At 37.0% G+C, this 15,136-nt stretch overlaps 1 protein-coding gene across 3 annotated transcripts; it reads right to left on the reverse strand.

The window, feature by feature from the left end:
• Positions 1-3,211: 3,211 nt before the first annotated feature.
• Positions 3,212-14,764, reverse strand: tmem230a (transmembrane protein 230a). 3 transcript variants are annotated; one of them, XM_041969345.1, is made up of 4 exons: positions 14,645-14,764; positions 13,089-13,203; positions 10,498-10,620; positions 3,212-4,037 (listed from the first exon to the last, which is right to left on the reverse strand). In XM_041969345.1, the coding sequence occupies exons 2-4, from the start codon at positions 13,188-13,190 to the stop codon at positions 3,897-3,899; spliced, it is 366 nt and encodes a 121-aa protein (XP_041825279.1). In that variant the 5' UTR covers positions 13,191-13,203; positions 14,645-14,764; the 3' UTR covers positions 3,212-3,896. The 3 variants fall into 3 exon arrangements, with proteins under 3 accessions (XP_041825279.1, XP_041825281.1, XP_041825280.1); XM_041969347.1 differs by having other exon boundaries at positions 14,515-14,763; XM_041969346.1 differs by lacking the exon at positions 14,645-14,764 and having other exon boundaries at positions 13,089-14,222.
• Positions 14,765-15,136: the final 372 nt, after the last annotated feature.

A 15,136-nucleotide genomic window follows, 5' to 3' on the forward strand; every position in this document is an offset into this window, starting at 1 on the left:
GATAATGAGAAAAATTTAATAGTCATCACACCTGGTCTGATCTCTTTTCCATCCTCTTCATAAAATGTAAACAGTCTCGACATTTAAATGGTATCACCAAAGTAGGCAGTTTGCAAGATGAAGCTGGATAAATGTTGCATTATTATTGGCACTTTGGGTTGGGGGGGCAGTCAGACGTTAGGGGTTGGTCATGTCTCCCCAGGCCACTCCTCTGGCCCTGCCCTTGTGTGTGTGTGTGTGTGTGTGTGTGTGTGCGCGCAATTTTACATTTTCAATAAAATAAAAATACATTTTATTATAATCAAAACAAAGAAAAACATCACTACTATTCTACAAAGGAGGTAAGACATTTCATTTAAAATTCTACTTTACATCCATAAAATAATCACTCTAGATAAAATTACAAATCTTATTTACAAAGAAGTTGGTAAATCTTCTCAACACTATATGGACTTGGAATTTATTATTTTTAAACTGGTTTGAAACTTTATGTAACATGAGTCTTAAAAAGCGATTTTTAGTACATGAACAAAACACTGATAAAAATTATGCCAGCAACACAATCTACATTAATACTTAACAAGTGGAACAAAGCAAATAAGTTTATAGAATATACAATAACAGTGTCCTGGAAGATTCTACAACAATACATTAATTGGTAACAAGTGAGGGTGCCACAATTGGGTAAAAAAGAGCATCAAACAAAGGCTCCATCTTTCCAATCAAATATGAATTGTGGCTCACAACTTTGTGCCTCACTAAGTCAAAGTAACATCAGTAAGTTAAAAAAAAAAAGTGAAAAAGATTTATGTAGTCCAGGAAAATCTTAGTGTACAGGCCAAGGACAGAATCAGCTGTTGGAAGCATTACTTTTATACAGTGCTTCAAACAGCATTGTATGAAAAAGAGACATGACCCTATGATCAAACTACCATGAACAAAGATTTTCACTCACCATAATCTGCTGCTGTATCCAGAAATGGTATCTGAAACTGTAGGTGGCCATTTTTTAACTCTACATAGTTAACGCTCCAACATTCTCCAGACTCAAGTTCATGTCAGATGGACAGAAAGACAGTGGATACATCTTCCGTGGTGGTTAAATGAGTCAACGTTTTAGGAAAAAAAGGGGATAATCGGTTCCATACGCAACAGATAAGAAAGCCCATTTGAGGTATTATTGGCTAAAGCTATTTGTGTTGCATGAGGGGCATGTTAATGACTTGTACTTAGTGATGCCATTTTGAAATTTTACCTGTAAAACAGGTACTGCTGTCATGGTTGGTTATAAGAGGAGCATTGATGCAGCGCTGTAAACTGAAATTTTTGAAGAGGCCTGTTTTTAACAGGGTGATTTGTTCTGGCAGGTAAGTGGTTATTTCAGCAGGAAAAAGCAGATTTTGGTTTGTAAAGTTTACAACAGCACGACTGTGTAGACACACTGTCCCTGATTTATCAAATGAATGTGGAAATGGCCGCACATCTGATCTCCGGAATGATCTTACGATTGGATTCACGTGGGATTCATGAAACATTTGTTTAGGCCTTGATAAATGCAGAAGCTGAAATCCATCATCATTTACATAAATATTCCCGGTCCAGAGGCTTCGCCCAGTGAGGTCAAACCATGGAGAGGAGATATTCTGCCGGAAACAAGAAACCTTTCGGCAGCTGAGATCAAAAGCTTCACTTGTGAGGTGGAACAGGATAAAGAGATGCCGTTAGGCAGCCTAAAAACCGGAGTCAAAGGTGTGCACAAAAACGTTACATGGAGGAGGGTCACGGAGGCAGTTAATAGGCCCGCCATCGTTGAAAGGACTCCGGCTGAGGTACGAATAAAGTTCTCATAAAGTAGCTTATTTATGCCAATGATTAATGTTTTGTTTTTATTCTTTTTAATTTAGAAAATATAAACAATCAATAAAAACATTTTCTAAAAAGTTAAAACCTTTTCAAACTGCTAAATGTTGCGTTTACTTGCATTAGCTTAGCATTTTTGTGTTCAAAGCTCCGTTATATGAAACCACCTTTTATAGCCTACAAAAGAGAAAATTTGTAGCCTCCAGCATTTTCACCTGTCCAGTAAAGAACTGCACATTTTAGTGCACAGCATGGGAAACATTAACCTACTGATTAAATAGAGAAGTTATACAACTTTAAGGTGTAGATTACTTTACTTGTTAGAAGGATGGATGGCCTCCTGTATCCTCCGTACAGCCCCCAGTGGAGGTTATGATGGGCGCGGTTCTCTGGGTATCCACTCCTCTGGCCATGCCGGGGCATCAAAAGGCTCCATTATCCAGAGCTATGGTGTGCAGGATGGCACAGGACAGAAATATGTCGCAGACTTTCTCCAGAGAGTACAGCAGCATCCCCCCACTGGTCCGAGACACATCCACCTGCCCTTCCGTAACCCAAAGCAGCGCTTCACCATAGCTCATGTGCATGTTCGCGCACCGTTGAACCTGCACTCGTGCTCTGTGGGCGGGTTTGCCAGCGGGTCAATGAGATGCTCCAAGAGTGCAAATAGGTATGAGCTTGTTTGCCAACAGATTTCTGTTTGTATTTATCATGGTTATTTGAAACTGTGGTGTATAATGATTTATGGGCCTTATTGATTTGAGCTATAATGATTGTCATTGGCTGCTTATTATATTTATTTTTCCAAATGATTTTTTGAGAGCATCAGTGTGCACTCCAAGCATATCAGTAAGCTATTTTATTTGTTTTGGAAATCCATTTTAATCTGCTTTTTTGCAAATGGGTTAATTCTAAGAACTGAAAAAATTGCTGCTTATGCTTAGATGATGGTTTGGGGTGTTTAATAATTATTTCCAGGGTCTGCTGAGCTGCACTACAAATCCACACCGACTCAAACTTGTGTACACAATCTGTTGTGAGATTTGATCGTATCCTACGCTCACGTCCAAATGATTAAATGCAGAGCCTTGCGTTGAAACGGTCGTGTGCGCAGATTTCCATCGTATGTTAATTTTATAAATGAGGGCCACCGTGTGCTTAAATTCCCCACCAAGAGTCCACATCTGCTTCGAAACTATAAAGCATTATGAGAAGAATCAAACAATACATTCAGTTTCAGATGCTTCAGCAAAAGTTGAAAAAGTAGTGTCCGTATTTTTTTTATAAACCTTCAAATAGTGTAATGGAACAACAGTGTGATCTTCTAGAAAGGTAACTGTGTCTGTATCAGTGATTTTTAGTTTGTTATTGGCATCAAATATGAAATTTGTTGGTCAGTAAAAACAGAAAATTATCTCTTTACATTTGTGTGTGTAGAAAAAATGCTTCAAATGATTTAGCAAATATGTTTTATCTCATTTCAGAACACTTACCAACCTTTTTGGAAATGGAACTGCATACTTTTTATCTCAGCATATCATATGAAGAAATATAAAACATATACTTTTATTTAAGGTATGTTTTGAAACTGTGGTGGAAAGAGCATAAAGAATCTCAACTATGTGCTCGCAGCTGTACAGAAAAAGCAACAATCATCCAGGAAATGTCATTATTTGTGTGTCAACCTGTACAATAACAGGTGATCTGACATCCTGTACTAAAGCTGCACAAATCTGAGGTCTTTCAGGTTTTTGTGCAAAGAGTATTAAAGCCATGAGAAAGAAAAAACAGAGCTAAAAAAATTAAAATAAAAAAATAAAAAGGAAGAGTTACACAAATAGAATAAATATGTATCAGCAAAGCTCCAGCATGAAGCCCTTCTGGACGAGTGTGAATCTTCATGGTGAAATGACTTTAACATTTAGCTGTTTTTACTAAATACATTCAGAAAGTAAACAGCAGCAGGCATCAGTCTCAGGATACATAATGTGTCAAAAGAGAGAAGATGCTGCGACATGCAGCAGCTTTAATTCAGCTCAGTCACCAAAATCTGGGATGTCGTCATAGGAGTAACCCCGGTAACCTTTGGCTGCATAGTAGGCGATCCTCAAATGGTAAAATCCAGGCAGGAAAACAAGTAGGCCTATGATGATGACAGGGATGGTGCGGTCGGGATGCTGGGAACACACAATCACAGAACATGCCCTTATACTGAGAGATTTTGCACACTCACGTTAACTTTTACACACTCATATACACTCCACAAGAGCATCACATATTTGAAAGATATGTGATCCCAGGGGAGGCATCACAGCAATACAGTGAGTCCAGCAAAGGCTAATGTACTCATCACGCTCTAACATACTTAACACCACACTGCACGATAATAAAACCCTTAAAGAAAAGGGTGTGCAGGAGGCTTGCAGGCGTGATGACTTCATCCATCTGACTGAGGTCTGGTTTCATGTAAATCAGCAGGTTTTTTTTATGTGCAGGGCAGCTAACCACCAGGAGGCGGAGGCTGCATCTTTCTATAGCAGAGTCAAGTGTCTGACTTCACCACCGGAGGGCAGTCTCGTGCACCAAGTAAATGCAAACCTCCCACTGGTTCCCAGAGAAGCTCTGCAGCTTTACTGAGGTGTTCAGGCTTTAAAGTGTTCTGTATCTTATAAAGAAGCTTGAGATAAAGATTGAATGTTGATCTTGTGTTAGGATTTATTCATCTTACCCTGCTGTACAAAAGTCTTGAGCCAGCCCTGGTGTCTTTATATATTTCCAGGAAAATGGGTGAAAAAGGTTACTGAACTATGCAAAAATAAATGGACATAAATTATAGAGGGCACGGAAGTTTGTGTAATTGTAGAAATCTGGACGTTACACAAGCCATGGTGTAATTTCTTTTAGTAGTTTACATGAAAAATTATCCAGGCTTCTTTTTTCTTCTTTTTTTGATCCCTTAAGAATTTAACAATTAGTCCAAAACAGATTTTACAGTGATGCCTCATCAGCCATGAGTGATTATAAATAGCGTAGGGCTATTGCTGTGGGCAGGTATGACTTTCTGTTCTGTTCTTTGTTACAGTGAAGCTGAAGAAACCTCTGACTGAACACACTTAGATGACAATGTTTGTTCACTACAGTGTGTAAAGAATGTGGTGTGCTGTCTTTTATGTTTAGTGCAACATTCTTCTTCTTCTAACCATGTCTAGGAGCTTTATGGAAGTGTCCAGCACAGTCAGCCTTCTGTATCAGCTTGATGACGTTCTTGTAGTCTGGTTCCGACGCTGCTGTCCAACCGTTTGTCTCCATCACAGATTTAAAGGAGTGCAACATCTTGCTGCCAAGAATGACCAAAAGTTTCTCAAGTAGTAAAGTCAGCTCTGTTCATTTGTCTAAATAAACTAGGTGATGCATTTCTAGTTTAGTGTGTCCTAACCACCTCTATATTTCTTTCCTTGAAAAGCTTTTTATTTTTTTTCAGTTCTCTATCAAGTTGATGTCACACTGCTTTAATAAGGTTGAGGTCCAAGCTGCAGGGAGGATTCATCATGTCGTCAGACCTGTTGCCATTGATTTTCAGTTCAGTTCTTTAATCTGTCATACTTCAACCTTTCTTTCTCATTTTTTTCTAAAGATGGCTACGTTCCAATGGAGACCATTTCTGATGAGGCTTCAGCTAACAGTAGATGGATCAATTGAAGGGACCTGGTCTTGTGTAAAGTCTGTGTTGGATTTTTTTATTCCTATTTCTAAGGACATCCCTTTTAGGCAGTTTTCATCCACTTGTCCAGTTTCTCAAAACATTTTAAGGGCACTGCACATCATGCTGAGTTATGCCAAGATTTCAGATAACAGCTCTTAGAAAATCGCCTAAAATATAATTTTATGTCTGCCAAACTGTGATATGTTTGGCATTTTCAAAGATTCACCTGACAAAATGTGCACAAATTGTGTCTGTTTAACAGGCTGCATGCAACAAAATGCTAAAAGACTCTCTTTTATTTGGACTCTTTGTCAAACTGTCTGCTATGTAAGGACAAAACATTTTATAAACTGGAATGATTTATAGTTATTATACCTGGACTGAAAATGGTTGAAAAAGCAAACAATGTCTAAAGAAAAATTAAGTCCTTCAGAAAGCCTGGAGACCACTTTAAAAGATTAAAATGTAATCTGATTACTTGGAAGAAAAATATAAAGAAATGAGGGGTAGCTCAAGATTTTGGCACTGTATTGTAATTCATTAACATGTCATTTGAGTCATCTTTAATTCTTCTGATGACAAGTTAGAGGTTTAACTCGTGTATTAGCTGCAGCTTTTACCTTTTGTTTACTGCTGCAATAGCTGACAAAAACCTCCCTTCACATTGTTTACAGATACATAACAAAAGAGAGATTAAACCCCAGCTTATAACTCCTCCAACTTTTTCCTAACAATTCGTCTGCTCTCTGTTTAAGCATTATCTATTGTTTGAACCTCATGTAAAATCCCAGTATTAGACATGTAACTTGTGTGGGCTAATTGGCAAACAGCAGAGTCAAACACTCTGATGCTGCTTTCATTTTAGACCAAATTCTCTACAAATAAAATCTGAAGACTGGACTGAAAAGAAAAAAAATCATATTAACCGCCTACTGATAATTACAAATATAATACACGCAGGCTCAGTAATCTCCCACATAGTACCCCAAATTTAAGAAGCAGAAACCACAGCATGGGCTCCACTAAAGTTGGCACATCCTGCTTTTAGACATCAGAATTATGGTTTTTATTTAAACCCACAAAAAAAAATAAAAAAAAAAAAGAACAGGTGGCCAGGAGAAGCAAAATAAATAGCAGAAAACTGGAAACAGGATAAAACAAATATCAGGACAGCTGTTCATTTATAGCTATTATCTTCAACTGTAGTGTGGGTGTTTTAATTGCTAATTAAGTCAAAAACTGCAAAGGTTGTGTTTTGTAAAGTGTTTTTGTAAAAACAAGGCTTAATATTGCTCAAGATAAGACCTTATTTTGACTTGTAACAGCCAGAAAAGCACAGGTTTCATTTTCAACATTAAAAATGGCTTCTTTTCACGTAGGCGAGCTAATTGAAAATTCCTGGTGCTGTGCAGTCTTCACCGCCCGTTATGGCTCACTGGGTCACTTAATGGGACTGAGGCAGCGTTAACAAAATATGCTTCACCTGTGCTTTTCCTGCTATGATTAGTAAAAATGCCAGCTGTGGAAAAGAGTCTGTAGCTATAAAGAGGAGTCATCAGCCAGAAGCAGATGCTGGATGTCTGGTCAGATTTGCTGTTGTGTTTTTTATTCGCATTTAAATCAGGGGATGCAGATTTTAGGATATTTAAGCCAAGCAAATTTCTTTAACTGCTTATTACACAAGCAATTCACACTGCAAAAAACAAATGCATTTACCAAATTCAACAACCGAAGTAAACATGATGATAATATCCTGCTGTTTTTACAATCATCCGCAACATATTAATCATTTCAATAAATAAAGCTGGCATATTGGGCTAACAGATTTAATTTGAAATCCATCAAAGTGCAAGATCTGGCTGATGAATGTTTGGCATTTAAAAAATACTCCCTTATTTAATGGTGCAAAAAATGCCTCATTTCTCTCGCCTAGTTGCTTCCAAAATTTTAGTTCAAAAACATTCATATTACATGGTAATTAATTATGTTTTTAGCAACCTAGCAGAGGTTTAGAGTTATTTAGAAAGAGAAAAGCTGGCCGCTTCATGTCCTCCGTGTTACTGGCAAATGAAGCAACTACTACAAGCATTTATGCTACCACTACAACAAGCAGGGAGAAGTTAAACAGCTAACTTTTCTCTAAATAAAAATCAATCTATCAGCATCTTTAAAATGATTAGTTTTTCTATTACATGGTATTTGTTCTATTAGAGATGCTGGCAGACAGATTTTTCATATATTTGGAAAGAAAAACGCTCGCTACTTCATTATCTCCTATTAGCATACTAGCATTCATGCTAATACTACTACCCGGGGGAAATAAAGTAGCCATTTTCTCCTCGTATAAATAAACAAAATCTGTCTAGCAGCATTTCTGGGATAATTCAAATATCCTGGCAGACATACTTTGTTAGGCAGAGCCAAGCTATTTATTCTAAGCTATATAGCTGCTGTGTGTAGCTTCAAACTTAGCATATGAACTTAACCCATAAGAGCCCGACGTGACATATTTGTCACATAATGTTTCTGAGACATTTTGCTTCAATTTATGGTAAAAACTTTGCTCAAAATCCTGTTGAACACTATCTGATACTTGTCTTCTGTCCCTTGATAGATACCCAGAAGCAGAAAACCACATTATAATATTTTTAATATATCACATGGTAATAAATGGTAGATATCCCCCCCAAAAGAATTGATTTCTTTGTTACATTTTGTTAAAGGGCCAAATAAATACCATTTTTTCGACCCATGAAAAAATGGTAAGATGAGGTCATATGAGGTCTTTATTTAGCCCTTTAACAAAAATGTAACAAAAAAAATTAACTTTTTTTGAGGGGGGGGGTCTACCATTTATTACCATGTTGTAGTTTAAAAATATAATATGGTTTTCTGCTTCTGGGTATCTATCAAGGGACAGGATTTTAAGCAGAGTTTATACCATAAATTGAAGCAAAATGTCTCAGAAACTGTATGTGACAAATATGTCACGTCGGGCTCTCATGGGTTAATGGGTTAATCTTTTTATTTAGTAATAGACAATAGCAAATAACTTTCACTAAAACTGCTTTAACCCTTTACACCTGAAGGTTTCGTTTAAAATGAGACTTCTAAATCCCGAGATTATCTGAAAACTGTTCACCATTAAACCCTTTAATTGCCTAGCCTTTAAAGAAAAAAAGAAAAAACTATTGAGGAACTTAGACCTCTACGCTTTTTTTAAACTTTAAACTTTAATAACTGCTCCTGTGTCATGAAAGTGCTGATGGATCCATTTAGTTGTCTTCAGTCAAAAACTTAATGGTGCTGTTTGCTTGAGAAATAACCCAAACAAACCCAAACATTACATCCCATCAGCAATGTTGCTCTTCAGCTAGCTCACAGAGGTTTACACTAACGTCTCCATTTGGCTGAAAACTTTTTTTTTTGGTGCATGTCATTGCATAATACAGAAACGTATTGTATTATTATTGTGTTATAGTGTAATATGGAAAGTTTTATAAATGTTAAGTAAATGTAGGAATTTTTCATTAATGTTAGGCTCTGTGCAGTCAGCTGATGTATGGTGACCTACCAACTATGGATGGTTCTTCTGCTGCTCTCAAGATGTAATATCACTAATGAAAACATGTTTTTAAACCTATTAGTAAAAAAACTGACAATTTGTTTGGGAACCTTCACTCCAGCCTGTATCACGCAGTAACAGAAAACCACTGCCGTGTTTTTACTTTTAGGTTTGATCAATAAAAGCATCACGTTCTTGCAATGTGACCCCCCCCCCCCCCCCCCCCCCCCCCCCCACCCCCACCCTGAAAGTTTCAGATATGCCCCTGCTACAACACACCCGATTTTAACCGCTGGTCATTTTTAGACTTCTGCAGAGCTTGATGTAAAGCTGATGAGCTGACCTAGTTTTCTGAATCAGGTGTGTTGGAGCAGGACAATAAGCTAAACATGCAATCAGGAAGCTTGAGTACCAGGACTGGGAAAAACTGGATTAAACTATTGTTATTTTATATTCATTTCATTTTACTCAACTGTATTTATTTTATTTGTTTGTTTATATATTTATTTACTTACTCTTAGCTTATTGTTTCTTAAGGTTATTTAATCTTTGTTTTAACTCCAGTGTTTTCCTCATGGGGATCCTCCACGCCAGGGAGTTGTTGCTGCGGTGATCGCCCTTGTCTTGGTGGCTGGGGTCCTACACTGCAGCCTTATGGCTGTGGTGTGGGCCCGGTCTGCCCTGATCGGGGTGGTTGCCATAATGGCAGCCGCTGTAGGACATAAGTGGACTGGCTCGTGGTGTAGATGGATGCCCATGATATTGTTTCCTCTGCAGCATCAAGCCAAATGTTTATCACTTTTAGTGTTTATTATTACTTTTAGTACAGAGACAGAAATCAAGGAGTCATGTGCAGAATGGGGGTCGGGGGGTGTATCTGCTTTGTGTGTATATATGCATGTTTGTGCGCGCAACTGTATGAAAGACTGACTTTTTTTGTTTTTTGGGTTTTTTTGTTGTTGTTATGTAGTCTCTTTTGATCTGTGCAAAGGCTTGTTTTGTTTTTAATATGGATGAATTTATTTTTCAATTTTTTTCTTTGTGTTGCCCCAGCATGAAAAGTGCTTTATAAATAAAGTTCGATTTGATCTGATATTCTTTAGAAGTATGTGTAATAGTTGCTTTTATTTCAACTATTCTGGACATTACAGAGATGTTGACCTTGACGTGTGTTGGGTGACACAATCAACTATCATATACAAAAGTAAACAACAAGTCATTTTAGGTTCACAAAGACCAAGAAAAGCCAGGAGGTAGCTTAGACACACATGTATCCTGGAAAGCAAGCCTTCTAGGATGTTTCCCATCATTTAGAGAAACTAAAAACAAAATGTGTTTGACATCCATTATTGTCACTGATGAAACTCACCTCAACCTTTATGGTTCCTGCCAGAAGAAGAGCACCGAAGATTATCAGTAAGGATCCAATCAGAAACAGGAATATTGCCAGCGCAATTGCCTTGTATGGGACCTTTGGTGGACTCTTCTTGAACTGCAAAGAGGTAAATGGTTAATAAAAATGTTTTGGGTCATCTAAAGTGGTTTATTGCCATGACGCTAAAGATAGCAGTAGCTCAGCTCACATTAAAACTGACTCAGCCTGTTTTAATGTAGCACAGGTTGATGGACACAAAGAGGTTACATCCGGCTTGGTCGTTCACAAGCAGCTACTCATAATTTAACTCAGTGCTGTTGTGCTGTGCATTTTTTCTAATCTAACTTTGCTAGAATTCTTATTAACAAGGAGATAAAGATAAAAGATGACCTGACCTTCACCGAACATTACTTTCAACATCACGAAGTCACTATGAAGTTACCCAAAGAGAGAGGCCCTAAACTCTGCCTGAATCCAAACAACAGTGGAAACCACTCAAATAACCAATTACCAAATATTTTTCACAGCTACAAGTATTTAGTAGAGCTGGTGATGTTTCAAACACGAATGAACTTAATAGTTAGTTTGATTTCATTTTCATTATTTAATGTAGTTTGTATGAAATTAAACTTGGGGGGGAAACATTCTTATTCTTCTTATATAACTTGTTTTTGTAATTATTTTTATTTTTTCTGAATGAGATCATTTGAAATCTGTTAAGTTGCTTAAATGACCATTTTTAAAAGTATATATATATATATATATATATATTCTCTTTAGTTTGTCTGAATTAATAAGAATTGTTTAAAAATATTGTTTAATAATTCAGAAAAACAGAAAAGAGACTTTTATTTCATCTTTTTCTGAGTCAGTTGTGTTGGATCATGAAAATATACAAAACAAAGGTTTTTAGCGTATTTTCCTTCTCTGACAAACCAAAATATTGAACTTAATTATTTATGAAGCATTAATTTTAGAAAACGAACAAAATAAAAATTTTGTAGATTATTCCAGCAAAGCTGAAGAGTGAATGGAATAAACGTCTGTATGTTGATGCCACACAAAGGGGGAGAAAAATAGTAGCTTTTCATTCCTTTTTTAAGTTTAAAAATAAGATTGACTTGTTGACAATAAAGTCCAACTATGTAAAAATTTTGAGAATTAAACTGAAATGACACTTCAACAATAAAGTTGAAATAAAGAGAATAAAGTTGGCAAACACTGAAGTTTAAGAGCTCCTCTGCACTAAACTGAAACAAACTAAACACCCGTCTTTCTTGCATTTTTCGTGTTAAATGCGTCAACACGGATGTCCGACTCTGCCAGTCGATTCAAATGCTTAACTGTTGTTGTTTCTATCAGTTACGTAGATAGAGCACGCTCTTGGCTACTAATGAACGTCCTACGATCCTACAGTCTGTGGTGTGCTCAAATGCCATGTTAACCCTGTTTCCACCAACAGGTCCGTCTCGGTACAGTCCGGGGCTTTGGTTTTTTTTTGCGTTTCCACAGGCACAAACTGGGAAGTGTACCAGTGTCTGACCCGAACTGTGCCACTTCTTTTGTGAACCTTCAGTTGGGGTCCCAATCTTATCAATCCAAATCACACACTGCTTAACAAACTGCAATCCACTGATTGGTCAAAAAAAGCAGCAAGAGCACCATGTTTTAATATATTGTGGACTTCTTGTTGTTTAAAGCGACATGCCAAGAAGACAGAACACAAACTGCAGAGGGTCCAACATTCTCCTTCATTTCTGTGTTGTGTACTAGTTCATTATAATTCAAGCCAGCCGCATCTATTGCTGTCTCGCCAATAAGCCGCTGGTTGGCTGTGGAAATGCAACAAAGATCAGGATTTACCGAACCAAACTGTCCCGTACCGACCCGGGCCTGCTGGTGGAAACAGCCCAGTTTTTGTGTTTACTTTTTCTCAGTTGTCTTTAAGTTAATGTTTCAGTTAACTTTTTGTGGCAGATTGCACAAATCCAGGCTGTTTGCCAGCGTTTCTTCACAGGTAACCGGTAAAAACACAATCCCTGATTGCGTGCCTTCTTGACTTAACGATTTAAACAGTCAAACACATGATAACTGTCCAAAATCGCTCTAATCTCCTCAGTAAAGACAGGCCCACTGCATATTTCAGTTCACTGTTTCGCTTTCTGACCGGCAGAAGCAGTTACAAGCATGTGTGAGTGACATACGTGTAAATTACGAAAATCTCCCATTAAGGCAGTTCTGAAAGCAAACGAGGGTCCAACCTAGTAGTAGCAAGGTGTACCCAATAAAGTGGACTGTGAGTGCGTCATGAGTCGTTATGAGATGTTATGTTGCGTGGATAGTCGCAGTTGAGCTGCTTTATAAGTTTATTCTGAGACTTAACTACAAACACTACTATTGTATTCTAAAACCTCCATCTCTAATTACCTTAATATTCCTTCATATTAACGACATTATTTGGGGAAACAGTTATTTTGCCTCTACTGCCAACAATCTTTGTTAAATTCAATCTCATTTCCAGCAAATTCTAACTTTGGATTTCACACTGCCTGCCTGTGGTAATGGAAGTTACACAAGTCTCTCACCTGTAAGTCTATGTAACCATCTTCATCAGCAGCCAGCCTTGAATACTTGACCTTGTTGTTGGATATTCCAGCACCAATCATGTTGTTTCTAGCTGCCTTCATTATGGTATAAAACCTGTTAGGAAAGAGAGCTGTAGAGAATCATTCAAGGTAGCCTCCAACCTGTCTGCTATTTCTAAACAGTACTCTTTATATCTGTAAAGCAGCTCCAACAATCACTTATCCAAAAATCTGCAACACAATAAGAAAGATTGCTAAAAAATACACACACACACAAACAACTTCTTTTTAACACACAACCCAGACTTTAAGAATGCTCCACATCCTCAAAAAGGCAACCCAAAACGGGAAAAGGGGTTGTAAAGACAAAGCAATTATCTCCTATTTTTTTTATTTTCATCTATAAACAGTAAAAACTAAATAAAAAATAAAAACACTATTTTATCCAAATTGAAAGCTTTGTTTCATTTATCTACAAGGTGTCTGAAGAAGGATTATATTATGAGAACTTTTGATTCTCGTGAAGAGAGGAACAGGGATTAAGTGATTTTTGCATACCTAACATATGTTTGTTTAGCAATAAAGTCTTTTAAATAGTTTGTTTAAAGAATTTTTGACGGATCCTTTTTTTTTCCAGCCACCCTTTGAAACTTTCTGCTTATTGTTGTATTCATTCCACACAAGAAAGTCTGTTAATAAAATCAGTTTACTCATAGAGCCAACCAATCATCACTGTTTGAAGCAAACCAGCATCTGCAAACAGAGAAAAACACAAGAGAAATACCACAAAAGCAATCTGCCCCGACAAGCTCTGGGAAGTGTGACTGCACATGTGATCCGACTTCACTTAAGTCCTCAATTCTGCTCATATTGGAGACTTTGGCCTTGGCAGAAATCCTTACACTTGAGCCCACCTCCCAAGAGTCACTAAATCCACAAAGAAGAATTTTCTGTCTTGACATAGTAGAGAAGAGCGCTCACATAAACCTGTCAGATACCTTTATCACGAGTTCCTGTTCAAAGTTTGTTTTACTTCAGCAAGGATATGCTGATTTAATCGTTTATCATAGCAGTTCAGATGTCCATATTATATGTCATACAAAAGGAGTTAAAAAAATTAACCAGGCTTTCTGAACGGTCGGGGTTGTATTGAGGTCGATTTAAAGCAATTTTATTTACAGCCTTATACGCTCTAGTTACCTAAAAAAAATCGTCTATATGCTATTATTAACTTACTTTGTTTAAGGGAAATTATAGCGTCATATGAAGAGCCTCTGAGTCGCTCCCAAAGATTAAACTCCAGTTTTCTTAGCAATGCTATTATTATTGAGAGCTTAAATGTATTACAGTTCAAAATGTGCGTTAATGCAAGCAAACAAACAGACATATAAGTCGTGTTAGTTAAATGGAAGCTGAGTTTACTTGCCCTGGTTGTTTAAGCCTAATAACCTCGGTAATTAGCTTGGTGCATTAGCCTCAAACACAGATTATGCTATCGGACACCAGGCTGTTGAAACTGGAAAAACATGAGTTCCTCCTTCTGGTTCCTCTCTTACCTTGGTGTGGAGAAAAATAACAACTATAAATGTGTCAATGTTGTAAAGGCTGCTGCTCAGTGTTGCCACATCTACTAGTTTCCATTGATTGAAAACAAAACGTTAACTTCCTTATTTTTGTTTCAAAGCGCATGCGCACAGGAATCTGTTTTTGTCCCGTTGCACGTCCCTCCATATGAAAGCTAATCGAAGTTGAGTAACAAAAAGAGGATACAAAAATAAAAATATTACATGTAATTCTATTTATGTGAAGTATTTTATCAAACTATAGATAAAGCTTGGAAATAATTTATTAAATTATTGTTTTGAATTTCTGGGTTACATTCCTGTTAAAATAAATGAATGAATAATAAATAATGCACAGTCAAAAGGAAGTTTAGCTATTTTTTTTTTTGTTTTTTTTTTGTTTTTTTGATGTACCCTGGGATAGGTTTCAACTGAATGTGCTTTCAAAGATTTCTTTGAATGGTGGCTGATTTTCAAATCTCAGAA

The sequence above is a fragment of the Melanotaenia boesemani genome, chromosome 19, assembly GCF_017639745.1.
Source record: "Melanotaenia boesemani isolate fMelBoe1 chromosome 19, fMelBoe1.pri, whole genome shotgun sequence".
Classification (NCBI taxonomy): domain Eukaryota; kingdom Metazoa; phylum Chordata; class Actinopteri; order Atheriniformes; family Melanotaeniidae; genus Melanotaenia; species Melanotaenia boesemani.

Coding starts and splice junctions, on each gene's coding strand:
- tmem230a (XM_041969345.1), bottom strand. CDS start 13,190: ATGAAGGCAGCTAGAAACAACATGATTGGTGCTGGAATATCCAACAAC. Junction 10,621..13,088: donor ATGGTTACATAGACTTACAG/GTGAGAGACTTG, acceptor ACCTCTTTGCAG/TTCAAGAAGAGTCCACCAAA. Junction 4,038..10,497: donor CAGGAACCATAAAGGTTGAG/GTGAGTTTCATC, acceptor GTGTGTTCCCAG/CATCCCGACCGCACCATCCC.